The sequence below is a fragment of the Haliotis rufescens genome, unplaced genomic scaffold (assembly GCF_023055435.1).
Source record: "Haliotis rufescens isolate VD_foot unplaced genomic scaffold, xgHalRufe1.0.p SCAF_1, whole genome shotgun sequence".
Classification (NCBI taxonomy): Eukaryota; Metazoa; Mollusca; class Gastropoda; order Lepetellida; family Haliotidae; genus Haliotis; species Haliotis rufescens.
In genome coordinates, this window is record NW_025963779.1 from 61838488 (window position 1) to 61858900 (window position 20413).

The 20413-nt window shown below is 40.8% G+C and overlaps 1 protein-coding gene across 2 annotated transcripts in view; it reads right to left on the reverse strand.

The window, feature by feature from the left end:
• Positions 1-9098: 9098 nt before the first annotated feature.
• Positions 9099-20413, reverse strand: part of LOC124145034 (dual specificity mitogen-activated protein kinase kinase 1-like) — a 31582-nt gene continuing 20267 nt past the window's right edge. For both annotated transcript variants that reach the window (XM_046514679.2, XM_046514678.2), the window contains exons 9-11: positions 15704-15765; positions 13350-13395; positions 9099-12761 (exon numbers count right to left, since the gene is read on the reverse strand). In XM_046514679.2, coding sequence (XP_046370635.1) covers positions 12669-12761; positions 13350-13395; positions 15704-15765 — 201 coding nt within the window. In that variant the 3' untranslated portion in view covers positions 9099-12668. The remainder of the gene's footprint in view (positions 12762-13349; positions 13396-15703; positions 15766-20413) is intronic.

A 20413-nucleotide genomic window follows, 5' to 3' on the forward strand; every position in this document is an offset into this window, starting at 1 on the left:
GATCACAAGCTCTCGGGGCCAAACACCTTGCTAAACGAATTCTCTAATGATGATTGTCAAGGAAAGGACGCTTGATGTTCCCTCTGGACTTTATTCCTGGCGATTTCACTCGATTCTTAACTGTTTGGGTTGAAATCCGTCTATTGGGTAACCATTGGCGCTCCAGAACAGGAGATGGTTGCAATGGTTAACGACGTACAATCCGAAGTAGGGCCATGTCCTCACGCCTTTACATCATGCGAGGTCTTCCTGAACGTGGGAGATCATGTACAGCCTCGGATTAATGCAGATTTTGTAGTGCTAGCCCACTGTGACACCCCACTCAGACACAGAATACTGACTCAGAGCCGACCAGTCCTCGTTTTGTCTCCTTAATGCCGACCGCCATGCAGGGTAACAAGTACGATCTTTTAGCATATTTTGGTATGACGCGGCCGGGGATCGAACCCCGCCCTTCAGCTCTCCGGGTGGACGCTCAAGCAATATCACGGCGGTCGGGGTTAGGTGGGGATACCAAATATGGGTTTTACACATTGTTCCCATGTGGGGAATCGAACCCACGTGGTTCATTGTATCTGATATCTGCCTACTCTATCAGCACAACGCCGCCCCGTGGGCGAGTAGACACAGCTGGCGCCCCCTGCACACGTGGATTAGTTACAAGGGTTATGCAAAAACACGCCCAGATGTCTCACATGGTCATAACGTGTCTCAACAGTCAAAGGTCAACGCCGCGGAGTCTCCATTTTTATATGCGATGTTGCTTTCTTTTCTTGCGTTCATGCAAATACATATTCACTGAACTACGTCCACAATGTACCCAGTTGAAAACACCGACATCTTTGTCATGCGGTGATATTCACAGAGCGTTCTGAAAGAGACGCTTACAATCCCAAGTAATCTCGTTTGTTCAAATATGTCTTGTTCCTGATAGAGTCTTGCTGGTCGATCCAGCTATTTCGGCCTTTTGAGGCAAATATGACAACCGCTGTGGTGTACAATGCTTGTCGATAATCATGTGAGTTTGTCAATGATATACAAATCAGATCAAAGTGATCACTACCGCTACACGAAAGACTTTGTGAAGCGGAAGCGATCCCTATGAGATCTGATGTTATTGAGACTGGTGAATTTGTAGACCTAGAATAAAGAACTCCGATCAATTAACGGCGGAATCAGTAAGGAAGTCCGCCGGGGTCCGGGGATAAAAAAGAAATGACTAAGGGAAACACTCCATAGAGCTATAACAGTTTTATTAAAGCAACAACGTGGAGATTTCGGTTTTGAGTAGGCTCAAAATATGGAGTTTATTTACGTGTTACAGTTGTTATAATAGTAATACAACAATAGATTTAATACCATTGATATTGATTAATATCAATATGAGATCGTTTTAAGGCTTGCTGAGCAGAACTGTCACTTTGGATTTCGGATTTTCAAAAGATATATACTCCAACAAATATTACTTTAGGCCATATTTATTAGTCACATTTAATACTTTTTTCGTCACATTTGACTGTATTTGCGTACTTTTGTCCTTTATTTCAACTAATGTATTTTTTGTCCGAATGACCACCCATACTTACACAACATTTAGTTTAGATACAAGCAGTATGATTTAAGAAGAACAATGCACTGTTTTATTAAAAGAAATATGTGAAAATAGACGTTTAGCGTTTATGTTTTTGTTCACCAAACAAACAAAACATGACACCCAGAGCAGCCTGTGAAAATGTGAAAAGAGTGGATCTCTAGGGTGTTTGTTTCTTTCATGTAGGAAGTGTGTGTGTGTGTGTGTGTGTGTGGGGGGGGGGGGGGGGGGGGGGGGGGGGTGCATGTGGATAAGGATAAATCAAACATTATTCCAATGTTTTGTTTGTTTGTTGTTTAACGCCGCACTCAGCAATATCCCAGCTATATTACGGCGGGCTGTAAATTATCGAGTCTGAACCAGACAATCCAGTGACTGACATCATGAGCATCGATCCAGGCAACTGAGATACGATGACATGCATCAACCAAGTCAGCGAGCCTGACCACCCAATCCCGTTAGTCACCTCTTACGACAAGCATAGTCGTTATTCCAATGAGTGTGCGAGTTGGGTTTAACGCCACTTTCAACAGTTTTATTCAAGTTATATCAGGGCGTGTCAGCTTAATGTGGGAGGACAACCTGAAGTGATGCAGGTCTCAGACGTTGATCGCGTTGGTGAAACCCACGAGCACGGGTATGCTGCACACAAACCTAGAAGCATGATCGGGGTGAACCGGGATTCGAACCCACGTGCCCAAGTGACGCAATTCTGCACAGCGAATTGCGGCGCCTTAGACTTCAAATCTGGCTGGGTACAGGATACCAATACATCTGCAATACATTTTCTTAGATACAATGCACTTCATCGGTTTCCTCTGTCAGCAACAAGCTGTAGAACCATCTTAGATTAAGTAACGGACTGTGGTAGTTATTTTATACTGTAGTTTTGCCGCTTACAAGACTCCATATTAGAAACTGTAAATAATTACCCTTTGAATTTCACAGAAAAGAAAACTGTATCTGATTTTGTAAACAATTTCACAGCAGAATCTGTAAATAATAACTCTTTGAATATCACAGATAAGGAAAGTGCATCTGATTGTGTAAACAACATCATACTAGAATCTGAAGATAATACCTGTATGGATATCACAGGTAATGAAACTCTAGCTCATTGTGTTAACTAGTCCACATTAGAAGCTATAAATGATAAATGATATTCTTTGAATATCACAGATAAGGGAAATGTTAATATTTTGTTTGTTGTTTAACGCCGCACTCAGCAATATTCCAGCTACATGACGGCGGTCTGTAAATAATCGAGTCTGGACCATACAATCTAGTGATCGATATCATGAGCATCGATCCACGCAATTGAGACACGATGACATGCTTCAACCAAGTCGGCGAGCCTGACCACCCGATCCCGTTAGTCACCTCTTACAAGCATAGTCGCCTTTTACGGCCAGCATGGGTTGCTGATGACCTATTCTACCCCCGCATTTCACGGGTCGGAAATGTTAATAATGATTATGTGTTTGCTGCTGCTGCTGCTGATGATGATAACGATGAGTTTGATGATGATAATGTTGATGATGCTTTTCTAAATGATGATCATGAACACAAGTTAAGCATTTATAATTCTGAATGTGTGAGGTTTAAGAAAGGGACTTGGTCTTGATGATCTTAAATTAGATGGATACTGTCGATGAATTTGAAATGGATCTACCAGAAAATGGAAATGATATTAACCCATCGAATATATTAGATCAACTTAGCCTACCACATCAGAAGTGCACACAAGAAGAAGATATGGCTAACCATTTTGGGTTACTTAATAGAACTGTGTAAAAATTTAACATCTCTTTAACTGTAATGGTTGGAAGGCTCAAACAATAGGAAAAGCAACATGTAAAAGTAAATCTGTAGTGGATTATGTTATTTCGAAACCATTATGTTTATTTCTTTATATTGGTTTTGAAATTATTGATTACTCACCATTATATTCAGATGTTCACTGACCTGTTCAATTTTTTTTTAAATCCCAAAAATAAAACCCACGTAAGTGTATGAATCTGTATTTTTGATTGTTTTGTTGTGTCCTGCTACGAACCCGTTACACTAAGCCAAGATGGGCAAAACAGGGTTGAGCTCACAATGTCTGACTGGCGTACGTAAGACAACGTAACCGTGTTGTGCCGCCAGCACATATGTCCTGTACTTTACAGGGTTCTTATTCAGCCGAATTTTCTCCATGAGTTGAACTTTCGTTTCATATGGTCTGAAGTCGACAATGTCATATATTCCTGTATGGTCGCCTTCAGACTACTCATGGTTTGGGCAACAGTATCTGATTCCCGGACTTGATATTAACTGGCGTTATCCATGACAATAACACTGGCGTTGTTTAAAATGAGCAATAGCTGAAGTTCCAATCAGTCTATGAACACATCACCTATAATTGCCTTATGCATTATAGTTTTCTTTTTCGCCTCGAAAACTAACACATATCCATCAATAAGCCCCATAGCATGGGTTGCTGCGTGCAAAACAATGACACCATTACCTTTACCTGATGGACTATGGGTGCTTTTTGTCCATCTGCCGATAGCCAGATGTAGTCAATGAAATGATTCATCAAGGTAAATTATCTGGACGCCCTGACTGTGATAGTTATGAATGGTCCGGGGATAATGTGACATCATAGACAGGATGGAATATTTCCCTCTGAAAAGTGTTCGGTCATCGCCACGCGCAGTGTATCGAAATCCCATCTCTTGGAGAGCAATAGTAAGTGCAGTGAGGGAAACATTCATTGTATCTTTTATTCCTCATAAATTCTACTACAAGTCAGGGTTACCTTCTGCTCATTAGGCTATACGCACACCGCCGTCATATAGCTGGAATATTGCTGCGTGTGGCGTTAACCAACAAACAAATCAACACTATACGCCTAACCATCCTGGATCAAAGCTGTCTAATACTAGGAGTATCCTGTTACTTCCCGGTTTTGTTTTTGAGACCACCCCTATACCTGTTTTGTTTTCTTATCATATCGTATACTTGATGGTATGAATTGAAAAACCCCATAGCTTGGGCAGTTCGGTAATTCACCCTATCTAAATTAATAAATGGCTTCCCTCTATCTCTCTAAAGTGTAAAAAAGTTGTATACATTTCCCAGTACAGACTCCATATCGTGTACCATGGTTATGGCTATGCAAGTTTAATGTAACATGCATCATGGTAGCAATATTAACAAAAAACCGCAGCATCATTTTGTAATTTTAGATGATGCACAGAATTCTCTGAAAATGATTTTTGTGTGTGGATTAGATGTTTTATCATTAAAACGGAGTCATGTGCGCATATTTCTATAGTCCGTTTCAGACTGTCATCATTGGACTTCGAATAAATGTGAACTCCTGTTTTCGTTCGAATTTGTCTCCTGTAAACTTGTCGATAGGACTCCTTGTGACTGAAATACTTCAAACCACAGATAGATCGATCGGTAGTTACTCGATATTTCAATAACAACAGTCTGTGAAAAGTAGATCCTTTTTTTAACACGCAAAAAGCAGTTTTCTAGCATTTCCGACAGTACTTTGGTACAGGCAAACCGTTACGATATGATACGAGTAACATGAAATCGGAACTCTATTTCCATAATATAAATATTGCCACCATTGCACGCCTCAAGAGCGTATACAGTGTACACGCGAAAGTGATGTTGACCCAGATATGGTGAACGAGATTGCTACTGACATAGCGCACGTGCTGGTGGACACTGCACGCACAACTTTTGACGTTAGCGTCGTTCGGGCGAATCGTCCCGAACAGAATAAGAAGACAAAAACATAAACCGTGGTTCAGGAATATGAGTGCAGAAAAATGCGAAACAAAAGTCAATAAAGCTAAACAAAATTAAAAAGTCACGTAACACCCTATTAAATAGAACGCACTATCATCACATATCAAGAGCATATAAGAAATGTATGGCCAAAAGTTTAAGACAATATTAAAATGAGACAAGTAAACAGTTTCGTGACCTTAAGAAACATTCATCAAAACAATACCGGAAGCTACTAAATAAATGTGATATGACTAAATCTGAAAATACTCCTGATATTGAAACTTTCTTTGAGTTCCATAAAGACCTTAATGAATCCCAATGTAATGATGATATACCCGATGATGTTGTAGAGGATCAACAATACGACACTGATGTTTTAAATAACGTAATATCGGGCAAAGATGTCCTTTCCGCCATTAAAAACCTTAAAGAAATAAAGCTACTGCGTTAGATTTCGTTGAAAACGATTATTTTATTGATGCTACCATACATTTAATACAACACCTAACTGATTTCTTTAGCCTGATAGACCGCCTCCGTGGTCTAGTGCTAGAGTGTCCGCCCGGAGAGCGGAAGGTCCGGGGTTCGATCCCCGGCCGCGTCATACCAAAAGACGTGTGTCTGGGTGGGGTATTCATGTTAAACTGCGGCATAGTATCTCAGTGAGCTAGCACTATAAATCGGCATCAGTCCGGACTAGTACAAGCAGCCACACAAACACAAACACACACACGTACATGCACGTCGCTATATAAGTGCAATAAGCCCCATTTCACCTCACCTCACCTCTTTAGCCTGATACTTAATTCCGGATTTGTACCAGATTCTTGGCTGAAGGGTATAATCAGATCGATATCTATGAAAAGTATGAACACCTGGATCTGAAGTCATATAGTCTCAGATCAATTCTCAGCACATTTAGAACCACAAACCGTAACTTACCAATTGAAACCAGACGCTTGTCTGATACCCAAGGAGTGGAACGTTTGTGTAGTTTATGTTGTTCTCCCGCGGTTGGTGACGAGTTTCATTAACATGTGGTCTATGTACATACCTTAAGATCTCTCAAAATGGCCTTACATGTATAAATTGAAAAAAAAAAATGTTTATCTAGCATTAGAGTAAAAGATATGCAAAACTTGTCTAAATCCATCAATACCATCTTTAGTTATGTTGAAGCTGTAAAAACACGTGAGATTCCTGTCACTTTAAGGTTGTCATATTTCATTGAAACTAACAATGTATTTGCACAATACCGCTGTCATCTTGATTTTATAATATATATTATATAATTTACTTTTTTCTCATGTACCACCGTTGGTGGGTCTTTCTCTGAGAATAAACTGAAGCGTGGGAAGTTCCGCTGTGTCGCGCGTGGATTCATCACTTTATTGTTGTTATTGTTACGCACAATGGACCAGGCGTGCGTAACTGAAGAAAGAATGAAAGAAGGTCTTTGTACCAAATGCTTCGATTGCCTTTATACAACCCTGAGAGGAAATTGCAACAGTAAAAGTGAATGCCGTTTTCTCAAAATAACAGGGTAATAACCTTAAATGGTGATGATGTTGTACACGCCATTAAGTGATTAAAAGAACGCATTTGCGATGTAGCTTTCGAGAATGTTCTAAGGGAAATTAGATCACGATAAGGGCATTGTTACGGTGGTAAATGTGTACAGTTTGTTCTCACTTAGTCGGCAGGCTGAGGATTAAAAATAACTGTTCGGTGATTTCAAAGCTGTAGTCTGTTGCACTATTGATTGGTGAGCTAAACTCAGGGCGAACTGTATGATCCAGCCACGCTAAAATCAATAGTGAGTGAGTGAGTATGATTTTAAGCCGCTTTTAGCAAAATTCCAGCAATATCACGGCGGGGGACACCAGAAATGGGCTTCACACATTGTACCCATGTCGGGAATCGAACCCGGGTCTTCGGCGTGACGAGCGAACGCTTTAACCACTAAGCTACCCGACCGCCCCTAAAATCAATAACGAGTAAGTCTTTTATATGAGAACAATACCTACCGGCAAAATGAAGACCCCCATTTGTGCCACTGAAAGGCGCAAAGTGTTTGAATGTTACGGAATTAGGCTCACATTCGCGTTTATCTTTGGTCACGTTTTCTGTTACTGGCGAAGTCCGTATGACATTCGCTTGCGTCTATTAAGTACTGCAGCTTTAAGTTTGTTTGTTGTTTAACGCCGCACTCAGCAATATTCCAGCTATATGACGGCGGCCTGTAAATGATAAGTGTCTGGACCAGATAATCCAGTGATTGACATCATGAGCATCGACCCACGAAATTGGGATACGAAGACATGCATCAACCATGTCAGCGAGCCTGACCACCAGATCCCGTTAGTCGCATCTTACAAGCATAGTCGCCTTTTACAGCAAGCATTGGTTGCTGATGACCTATTCTACCCCGGATCTTCACGGTCGTAGCGATCATATGCATTTATCAGTTTATATTATAATGTTGTACTACCGTTGGTGGGATTTTCTGAGAATATACTGAACTGACCCGACCTACATATGAAGATATGTTGAAGATAGGCCAAGAATAGATCTCTCGGCAGTTCTTGTTTTTGTTGCAAGTTGCAAGGAATTATATATTGTTGCAATGTCATAAAATATTTCAGTGGAGTGTGTACCTTTGTCGGTGAAGATCTGACAAACCCTCATTCAAATCAACCAATCAGCGACAAGGTTCCTAAATTCTTAGTACGAGCGAATGCAGATCAGATTTCAATATATTCAAAATGAACATAAAACCGCAAGTTCCGAATGTTTTTTGTTTAACGCCGCACTCAGCAATATTCCAGCCATGTGAAGCCGGTTTATATATAATTGGGTTTGGACCAGATAATCGAGTGATTGTGTTTGAGATTGATTGATTGATAATACCTGTTTGGATATCACAGGTATAAATGAAACTCTAGCTCATTGTGTAAACTAGTCCACACCAGAAGCTATAAATAATACTTCTTTGACTATCACAGATAAGGGAAATGTTAATATTTTGTTTGTTGTTTAACACCGCACTCAACAACATTCCAACTATATGACGGCGGTCTGTAAATAGTGACTGACATCATGAGCATCGATCCACGCATTTGGGAAACGATGACATGGATCAACCAAGTCAGCGAGCCTGACCACCCGATCCCGTTTGTCGCCTCTTACGACAAGCATAGTCGCCTTTTACGGCCAGCATGGGTTGCCGAGTACCTATTCTACCCTGGATCTTCACGGGAATGAGTGCAACTGTACATGTTTGTTGTTCATTAACGTCATCCTCTACAAAAATGAAATTTTCTGAAGTCATGTCCCCCGATGTAATGCACAGAATAACAAACTACCCCGGACGTGCCTACTGCAGATCACATGTATATGCAATAAACAGTGAGACAGGCACTGGACTGAACTGAACTGAAGTTGATGAATATGATCTGTCAAAAGGAGAAATATACATGCCAAAGTTCAGGTCAGTTCTAACCACACATGTACCAAATTTCATTACATTTTGTACAAAATGCCCATAACAACATTTTGAACAAATTCAGATGTCATTGGTGGGAACAAGCATGTGAAGTTTCAGCATCACACAGATGAAACATATCTTAATGTTTTATTCATATCGTTACCTGTTTCAGCAAGTCAGCCAGTACCATCCAACCTTTGCATTAAATATTACAGACAAGTAACAGTAGTTGAAATATCCATATAGATCTTTATTAAATGCATTTAAAAGGCAGACTATGCTATAATATCAATCATCTGCCTTACACAGACACACAGGTCAAGGGGCAGGACACCAGCTTAAATGGAAATATACATACAACATTTAATAATCAAATATCTCAAAATTCAGAAAAATAGATGGACTTTTCTCCATGAAAACAACTTACAAATATGTAAATAGTATATAATTATTTTCAAACTACTAGAATAAATAATATCACTAGCAATGTAGTAAACATCTGGTAGGAAATGGTTATGTACATGTGTAGTGTTAGTTTGTCCTGTGAAAGGTGGCAGAAGTCCTGACCTGTTAGTGTATCCTGGGTGGGTGTGGGGGTGGGTGGTGGGGACAACCCTAGGTATGGAGCCCACCTGTGCCTGTGGTGTTAGTGAAGAGACTAGTAAGAGGACAGGTGTGGGTCCTGCACTGTCTGTTGGTTTTGTCAGAGGGGAGTGTGCATGGGATGGGGGGATCTGGACCCTACACCTGTACTGACTGATCATATGAGATGTTCATACTTTGAGTAAGACTGTAGTAACAATAAAGTATCGTGAAAAGGGTATAATTCTGACCTGGACCCAACTGCACTTGCGATCTTAGCGCTAAGATGATTGTAATTCCCATACTTTAACATAGGCTTAAGATGATCTTAGCACTAAGATCGCTTTGTGCAAGTGACTACAGAACAGTGCCGTAGCCAGCCGGTAGGTAGTTGCCCCTCCCCTAGATTTTTGTATATAGAAAACAGTTTTATTTGAATCAAGTTGGGGACAAGTGATACTTGTACAAATATTTGACCCCCCTGTCATAAAAAGTTAACTATGGCCTTGCAGAATGACTGGACTTCTGGGGTAGGAACTTCATGATTAGCTGAAGTTCTAGCAGACGTATCACAGGCTTAATCGGCATCAATAGTATGGTATGTGTGGCCATCAACAGTATGGTAGGCAGGTCTACCACATGACCTGTGTGGCCATCCATAGCATGGCATTCCACATGCGTGCAATGCAGGTCTGCAATACCAGTAGTGGAGAACAAGCTAGATTTCGGTTGGTTTCATCAACTACAGGACACACTAACAAAACATACACAATAACAATGAGCGACTTGCAATAACATTGTGCATAATTTCATCAACTGCCACATCATTCAATGAACTGAAGCAGTCGCACAAATTTCATACATATTTTGTCATCTTGTCGCTCCATCTTTGAATGGGTAAATCAGATTCTGGAATTTGGATAGAGGGTGATAACAGACAATGAACATATACAATGAAATGATGTTAGTGCTAACACTGACAATATCCTTGCAACATTCCTCTTGGCAGAGTCGGCAGCCTCCAGGACAAAACAACATTCAAGTTACAATCATTACACTCACCACGAAACTACACCATTTAGATGAGTTTTTCAAAGATTCTGGCTATTCACCGTCTTGCAAACCAACAAATCGCATACTGAAATGTCAGTAAAATGAAAGCTGCAATTTTACAGAAATTATTAAGTGTTGATATAAAACGATTTTATTAAGGAACTGACAACTAATAAGTATCTTCCAGATAATGTCATGCTACCCATGATTGTCGTACTACGTGCTCTGGGACTACACCATAATGTCATGTTACTCATGGTTACAATATTACATGATGCGGAGCCGGGATGATATTCATTATGGTCCAATATTGTTACATTTCAAAGACAAACAATAGTGGTATATTTCCAACTTGCAGGACATGTCCACAGCAGGAGAAGGTCATGGTCAATTTGTACTGTGTCACTCATGCATAAAATCAAGGCGATACCTTAGTCATATCATGCTGTGTCAGAATAATGTGGGAGGACAGTTTTGTGATGTAGATCGTTGGTGAGGTCCACAAGCACTGATGATGCTGACAAACCAAGGATCATAATCAGGGACAACCTGTGATTTGTTCTACCGATCATAGGATCCTTACATGCCAAGGGGACTCAACTCTACACAGCAAAATGGTTGCACCTTTGATTATGATTGGGCCAACAGTAACCCTGACTTTTTTAGAGAACAAAATTCAAAGAAAAATAATGTGTAATTTTATAGGGGATTGTAGCCAATGCATCCTTGTGATTTAATGTAATTCTACTGAATTCATCCCAATTGGACAATGTCAACTGAGTGGCAGAGGGGGACAGTGAAGTCCATGCAAGCTCCAGTTCTGTAAATGAACATCATGTGTCTCAATTCGGATTCAGATTCACAATAGCACCATGAATGTCTGACAAGAGACACACAATGTTATCAGAGCCCCACATAATGACTTGTGGAACAATATCTCCATTGGGGAATGTAGTCGAACATATCCCTAAAGAAAGATCTGTGGAATCAGACAACCATCCCCAGAGGGGGACACACAATGTAGTCAGTCGAACAGCGACATGTGGAATCTGAGGTAATATATTCACAGAGACACACAATGAAGTGGAACACAGCTCTAAATAGAAGTCGAGAGCAGCAGGTACTACAGTACAGGCCTGAGTCTATGGAGGATGCCCTACTTTCTATGCCCTTGTCCATGACCCTGGTGCTGACCACTGCTACCTCACGGACCACTCCAGATTACTTGTATCAATGAGAACCTAGAACATGTGCTAAACTCCAACTGAAATGTGGACTTTTATTTAAGAAACAACATGAGACGCAGCCTTAGAAATTCACGTCTGTAGCCTGACCCTACAACTAAATTGTGCTGAAGACATGTTAAAGTCCAGGGATCTTAGTCCTCATTGACTAGTAGCATTGGAGATCTATAATTCTCAACCAGTTCTCAATGCTTCAATTTTGCTACAAATTGCAACTGAACAAAACTGACATAACTGTAAAAATAGCAAACGTTTTCTTTCATTCAAGCAGGACTAGCTATTAACTCTGAGGAATAGTGAATAAGGTTCACAATAGTCCTCTGGACTAGTGTTTAAAAGAACGAATTCCTAAGGCTGCTAACATCTAAAATGAGGCCTTATATTCAAGACCCAACATGTGATACAATGCCAACTTCACCTCATAAACCTACAAGATCATCAAAAATGATTATATACATTCCTTGAGCGTGACATACTCATTATCATTTATTTATAAGAAGCATATTTTTATTTCATTGTAGATCAAAATTACACACACAAATAGCACTTTTTTGACAATGTTTTTTTGCTCTTATTCTGTGTGGACCAATATGCTGTTGATTATCTTAATGCCACACACAGCAATACAAATCAGGATGACATGTCAAAGGAAATCTATTACAATAAAAAAGATAGCACTAGTATTTCAGTACTAAAATATTAAAACAAATTGAGCTATAAATGTGTACACAGCACAACTACTTAGAATCTCCAAACACAAAATAAAAGGTTGGATCTGTTTGTGAATCAAAAGTGGCCATTTTCTTCCTTTTTGATGTTTGTTTCTTCATCTGCCAGTCAGTCTTCAGACATCCATTCATGCTCAATCACACACACACTCTACACGCTCACACTAGTCAAGGAAGTCATTCTGTTCTCAGCTTGCCTCCTTGATGCTCATCACCTTGCAAACCCATTGGCCGATATTTATATCCTCACTGCTCTCGCATTTCTTAACAAAGTTGTGATTCTGCAAGAAGACAAAATTTGTAAAGTGTTACGTTCCTCCACAGAAACAGGAGTATCCCCAGCCACATCTATTTCTGACAGCATCAAAACTGTGCCTTAGGCTATCTCAATAACAAACATAACCACATCGGGTTTAAAAACATCACTTCTGGTTTGGGAAAACATACATAAAATACAAGTCAACTTTAAACAGAAAACTTACGTGCACCTCTGGCTTAACAAATCACTCCCTGGTTTGGAAAAAAACATTTTTAATGCAAAACATTTCTAAAACAGAAAGTCCTATGACTCTTGGTGGATGAGTGAGTGAGTATGGTTTTACACCGCTTTTAGCAATATTTGAGCAATATCACGGCGGGACACCAGAAACAAGCTTTAACATTGTACCCATGTCGGGAATCAAACCTGGGTCTTTGGCGTGACGAGCGAACGCTTTAACCACTAGGCTACCTGACCTCCCCTTGGTGGATGAGTGAGTGAGTGAGTGAGTGAGATGGGTTTAACACCACTTTTAACAGTATTTCAGGAATGTCATCCAGTTTTTATTCATTACATGTTAATAACATATACACAATGAGGCTAGACTTACCATGAGAGATTGCAGGTCAGCTCTATCAGAGGGGCACTTCTTCAGGCTGTTAAAAAGATTAACAATTTTACTTTAACAGGTGCAACAAATACCCTCAGTCATATTGTGAGTGAACAAGTAAATACTACAGAACTTTAGCAGTAGTCTTAGAGCAATTTGTTGCAGGTACCTCATATGAATGCACTGTACTTCAACAGGTTCAACACTGAACCTCATACACAACAAATGCAACAAGTTCAACAAACCCCACTGTCAATAATACAGCTTGCTTACATGATTTCCTCCATTACATATGAATACATACAGCTGCTATGCAGTGTTTTAGGGATGTTTTCAAGTAAGCAAATACAGGGAGGCAGTTTATATAATTTGTGAACCCCGCCTCTGCCTGTCACAGTTGAGCAGGCAGCCACAAGTTTACGGCACATGTTTTCATGTGAGGAACATTGCCCTTTGTGACATGGATGGTTGGTTGGTTTGTTGTTTAACGCCGCACTCAGCAATATTCCAGCTATATGACGGCAGACTGTAAATAATCGAGTCTGGACCAGACAATCCAGTGATTGACATCATGAGCATCGATCCACGCATTTGGGATCGATGACATGTATCAACCAAGTCAGCGAGCCTGACAACCTGATCCCGTTAGTCGCCTTTTACGACAAGCATAGTCTCCTTTTACAGCAAGTATGGGTTGCTGAAGACCTATTCTACCCCGGAATCTTCACGGGTCTTTGTGACATGGAAGGTAAATGCTCACTGGTTGGAGCACTCGCTGGCTTCCCTTACACTGTCAAAGGTCTTTGCGTGATTTGTTCATTAAAAACAGCAACCACATCTCATCTTGGCCATAATATTCACTGGTAATGGTGTAACGTGGTGTACACAGGACTATGGTGATGCATAAGACATAATACCTCAGCAGGTTCAACACAGACCCTTGCACCAAGATGATTCTGATTGACCGTATTCGACGTAATAAGCACTCTTATAAGCGCCCACTAGTGAACAATCCCCATTGCACCCCTTCCAATTGATCAATGTACACAAGACTTATTTATTCGTGTATAATAAGCACTTGTGTGTTATATGCACCCTTAATTATTGGCAATTAAATTCTGGAAAATTATATCTGTCGTATATAAACATTTCAGGCTGTCAGCATAAACAACGAAATTTACGATCTTTCAACTGTTTTTTTTTATACCAAAATAATATTCTAATAAGAGTCCCTATTTCTAATTTTGAGTGCGCCCTGGGCGCTTATTACATCGAATACGGTATGTGTACATCTCAGTTCCAGGACCTGCTTCACTACAAGTGGACACAATAGTTCTCTATGGTTCCAGACCATCAAATGGCCAGCTATCAAAACTTAACTTACAGTAATCAGTTTTTACAGCATTGTCCTTCTATACACCCAAAATATATTTCTCTTCCATAACTTCACCATCTAGAGTCAATAAAAGACCCTTAAAGTCCTAGCATCTTGTCAAAATGTAGTTTTGCCCAATATAATGGAGATTCTTAGACAGCAAAAAAGCATATCATCCGGGAAATTGTATTTATTAATTCTGACCGAGCATGATATATATTGCTTCATGATGACTGGCTAGTTCATTTAAATTGTTCCAATTTTTTCATTGTTTATAAAGAAGCCCATAGCAACAAGGTGCCATATGAACGCATTGTCGTAAAAAATTGAAGATGACGCCATCCATTGTTCATGACATCACAAACGACTTTATGTTACATCATTCCAACAGCAGGCTAATTGAGCTTGTGTCTCTACTTGAAATCAGGAAATACATTTTCTTCATGTTCTCAGAAAAAGACTAAGAGTAAAATAAAGAATAACCTACACACATCTCGAAATTACATATCTGTCCATAAAATACTGTTGATGTTTCTTACCAAGATTCGGAACAGATAATCCGTAACGCCTCATATGATATTCAGTTTACAATGTACCGTATTCGACGTAATAAGCGCCCCACTCTAATAAGCGCCCACGGCAATATTTGCTAATATATTGGCTAGTGAACAATCCCAATTAGCACCCCTTCCGATTGATCAATGTACACAAGACTTATTTATTCGCGTATAATACGCACTCATGTGTTATACGCACCCTTAATTATGGGCAATTAAATTCGGGAAAAATATATCTATCGTATATAAACATTTCAGGCTGTCAGCATAAACCACAAAATTTATCTTTCAACTCTGTTTTTTTTTCACCAAAATAATATTCTAATAAGAGCCCCCATATTTCTAATTTTGAGAGCGCCCTGGGCGCTTATTACGTCGAATACGTTATATTGATAAGGGAGGTAACTGATTCGGAAACATACCATCTTTCTACAAAGTCATCAAACCCATCAGAGAACTTTCCTTTAGGCAGCGATGGTGGCGCCTGCAACAGAGTCATCAGCAAACACATGTACCACGAACAGAACTGCGGTGGGGGTGGGTCACTCATCTACACATGTACCACACATTGGGCGCCAGTGTGGGTGGGTCACCCATCTACACATGTACCACACATTGAGCGCCTGTGTGGGTGGGTCACTCATCTACACATGTACCACATATTGGGCGCCAGTGTGGGTGGGTCACCCATCTACACATGTACCACACATTGGGTGCCTGTGTGGGTGGGTCACCCATCTACACATGTACCACATATTGGGCGCCAGTGTGGGTGGGTCACCCATCTACACATGTACCACACATTGGGCGCCAGTGTGGGTGGGTCACTCATCTACACATGTACCACACATTGGGCGCCAGTGTGGGTGGGTCACTCATCTACACATGTACCACACATTGGGCGCCAGTCATGGTGGGTCACCCATCTACACATGTACCACACATTGGGCGCCAGTGTGGGTGGGTCACTCATCTACACATGTACCACACATTGGGCGCCAGTGTGGGTGGGTCACTCATCTACACATGTACCACACATTGGGCGCCAGTCATGGTGGGTCACTCATCTACACATGTACCACACATTGGGCGCCAGTGTGGGTGGGTCACTCATCTACACATGTACCACATACTGGGCGCCAGTGTGGGTGGGTCACTCATCTACACATGTACCACACATTGGGCGCCAGTGTGGGTGGGTCACTCATCTACACATGTACCACACATTGGGCGCCAGTGTGGGTGGGTCACTCATCTACACATGTACCACATATTGGGCGCCAGTGTGGGTGGGTCACTCATCTACACATGTACCACATATTGGGCGCCTGTGTGGGTGGGTCACTCATCTACACATGTACCACATATTGGGCGCCAGTGTGGGTGGGTCACTCATCTACACATGTACCACATATTGGGCGCCAGTGTCGGTGGGTCACTCATCTACACATGTACCACATATTGGGCGCCAGTGTGGGTGGGTCACTCATCTACCCCAGTCTTCATAAATATCATTCACAATAACTGAAACGATTTCATTAATTCTTAATATTTAAGCAATAATTATTTACTGAAGTGACAATTGTTTCCTTCATCAATGTGTATTAATTACAAAGCAGTGGACATTATTTCAGTTCTCAAACAAATTAATCATGTATCGATTACTCATATTTATTAATAACAAAAAATGTTAACATTAAATACATTAAAAATACATGTCTAAGTCTGCACAATACCCATCACTACCAATATCCCTATTGTGAGTGCCATCGTCATGATCAATAGCAACCTTATTGAATTGAAACAGTATTCACCTGACATTACCTGAGTATACCAGTCAGCATGTTAAAGACTATATTCATAACAGGTGATATGTAGACAAGCTATTGTGTTTAATGCCAATCTCATAAATGAGTGGTTTAACGCTGTTCGCAATATTTCAGCAAAATCACATCAGGGGACCCCAGAAATGGGCATCACACATTGTACCCATGTGGGCATCGACCCCCAGACCTCCAGTGTGATGAGAGAAAGTTTTAACCACTGAGTTACCCCCACGGCCCTTGAAATTATGAAAATGACATGAATAAACAAGTTTGTGTAGAGAATGTCTGCTGCATTCTCACAGCAGGCAAGGCTTTTAACCCCAAAAAAAGATGAAAATATAACAGAACATCTACTTCAAAATCCAGCAATGGCAACAAAAGGAAGATATTGTGAAGATATTGTATGTGTGTGTTGCAGTAAGTTCAGCTGTAATGGTGAGAGAGTGAGTGTAGTTTTTACAGAGCTTTTAACAATATTCCAGCAATATCATGGCGGGGGACACCAGAAATGGGCTTCACACATTCTACCCAAGTCGGAAATCGAACCCGGATCTTTAGTGTGACAAGCAAACGCTTTTAACCACTAGGCTACCCGATCGCCCCCTATCCCTGCAATAGACTTTGGACTAGGGACATTGGAGACTCAACACAAGACAAATGAATTGTGATGGTCATGTTGGGCTAATATGTGTGAACATTGTTCCACTGTCTTCACAACAAACTGTTCTTCATGTTAGACATTTCACCCAGAGATGTATCGGTGAACAAGTTACATCTGGTAGTTGATGAGTGATTGACTGTTTAGCTTAACTGTCTCTGTGTAACTGTAAATGTGATCTCAACCCAATACACATGGTCCAACAGCCTACTGAACCAGTGACAGGTGCTTGTGGCAGAAGTTTGACATGATTATTTCAAATGTACACCAATCGAAACTGGAAGTGCTCATTATCTACCTGACATAAATACTGGAAAAAAATACGACAACAACACAAAAGTTGAATTTCTTAAATTGAACAAATATTCATAAGTTCACAAACAATTTGACAACATTCACCGCAACACAACCTACATCACAGCATACTTTTACTCACTGAGTAACACCAGCTAAAAGCTGTTATGGTAAATTCTGCCAAAGTAAACAGACCAGCCAAATATAATAGCTAATAGCAAAATATGAAAGCCAGGTGGCGGTCTATAACCCTCACAAGTGAGGGGTCAACTAGGAGAACATATCTGCACAAGACGGAAGCTACCAACCAAGAAATGATAAAATATTTCAACAACATGCCAACCACGAAAAGGGTGGAGAGAAAAGGAAGTTTGGTAGTCATGTTAATTCACAAGGTACTGACATCATCATCATCATTACCAACATCATCATCATCATCATCATCCACATCATGTGAGGTATGTTACGGAGTCAGCTAGTTGTGTTCATTTGTTACAGAGACAAGAAACAAGGTCCGGATGTCAATGACTAGAAATACTTAAATCAAACAAGTTATGAGACCTCTAGGTTCACAGTGGTGTGCCACATGTCAAACAAACAATAGGAAAATGAGTCTAGAATCTTGGAGCGGACATGCTGAATGTTGAAGAGCAACTGACAACACTTTCATGCTCAACATGCACTGACAGTCTAGACAATTACCAAAAGCAAAAAGTCAATATGGTAAAAGAAGAAAGGTTTTGAGGGCATATTGATGGCAAAAACAATGACAGCATTTCAATTAAAGAGCATGATCTAAGCATCTAAACTTTGTAACATGAAAAGAATTTTAAACAAATGTAAATGAATCATCCATCTAAATGAGGCAGAGAGCAGATTTCTGCATACATTCTGTACTTGCTGTCAGAAAACTGAAACAATCAAACTAAAACCATGGGTACAAGTTAGTGCTGATGTCTGAGACACAGTGTACTTGGCATCCATACTTCACAACAGAGAGTACATGAGAACACAAGAACGAAATCTTAACCTGTCACAACTACCTGTAATACATTTCTTCAAGAACTTTTAACCATTCAAACTGATTCAGTCAAATGTTTCTCTTTGTACAAACATCATTTAGCTGCCTGAATCTACAAAGTGCATAGATTTGAAATATTTAAAAATTCTGTGAACAGGTCACAGAACAACAAAATAGCACCTTAAGAGTTGATCTGAAATGATGAGAACTATTACTGTTAGCCCACAACCCCCTTTAAGCCCATCTCAAGCCATCAGGCCACAAACCCCTTTAAGACCATCTCAATTAATAAGCCCACAACCCCCTTGAAACCCATCTCAAGCCATCAGACCCTAACCCGCTTTAAAACCCTTCTTTAAGTATTAGACCCCAAAAACAAAGCTTTTAACCCATCTCAAGTCAATAGACCACAAACCCCTTAACCCCATCTCAAGCCAACAGACCCCACCCCCTTTAAAACCAACCAAACCATCTGTCCACAACTCCCATCTTAAAGTATTAAACCACACACCATTTAACCCTATCTCAAGCCAATAAACTAAAACCCTATTTAAAACCCATCAAGCCATCAGTCCACTATGCCCATCATAAAGTATTAGACCAAAAGCCACTTTCAATCCATCAAGCCACCAGTCCACAACCCCCTTTAAACCCATCTCAAGCCATCAGACCACACCCCCTTTAAACCCACCAATCTATTAACCAACAACCCCCTCTAAACCCGTCTCAAGCCACCTGATCAGCCAACACCCTTTAACACATCTCAAGCCATCAGCCCACAAGCCATTTTAAGCCATCAATCTATCAGCCCACAAGCACCTTAAACCCGTCTCAAGCCATCAGCCCACAAGCACCTTAAACCCGTCTCAAGCCATCTGCCCACAAGCACCTTAAACCCGTCTCAAGCCATCAGCCCACAAGCCCCATTGAACTCGTCTCAAGCCATCAGCCCACAAGCACCTTAAACCCGTCTCAAGCCATCAGCCCACAAGCCCCATTGAACTCGTCTCAAGCCATCAGCCCACAAGCACCTTAAACCCGTCTCAAGCCATCAGCCCACAAGCACCTTAAACCCGTCTCAAGCCATCAGCCCACAAGCACCTTAAACCCGTCTCAAGCCATCAGCCCACAAGCACCTTAATCCCGTCTCAAGCCATCAGCCCACAAGCCCCATTAAACCCGTCTCAAGCCATCAGCCTACAAGCCCCATTAAACCCGTCTCAAGCCATCAGCCCACAAGCCCCATTAAACCCGTCTCAAGCCATCAGTCCTCAAGCACCTTAAACCCATCTCAAGCCATCAGCCCACAAGCCCCATTAAACCCAAACCAAGC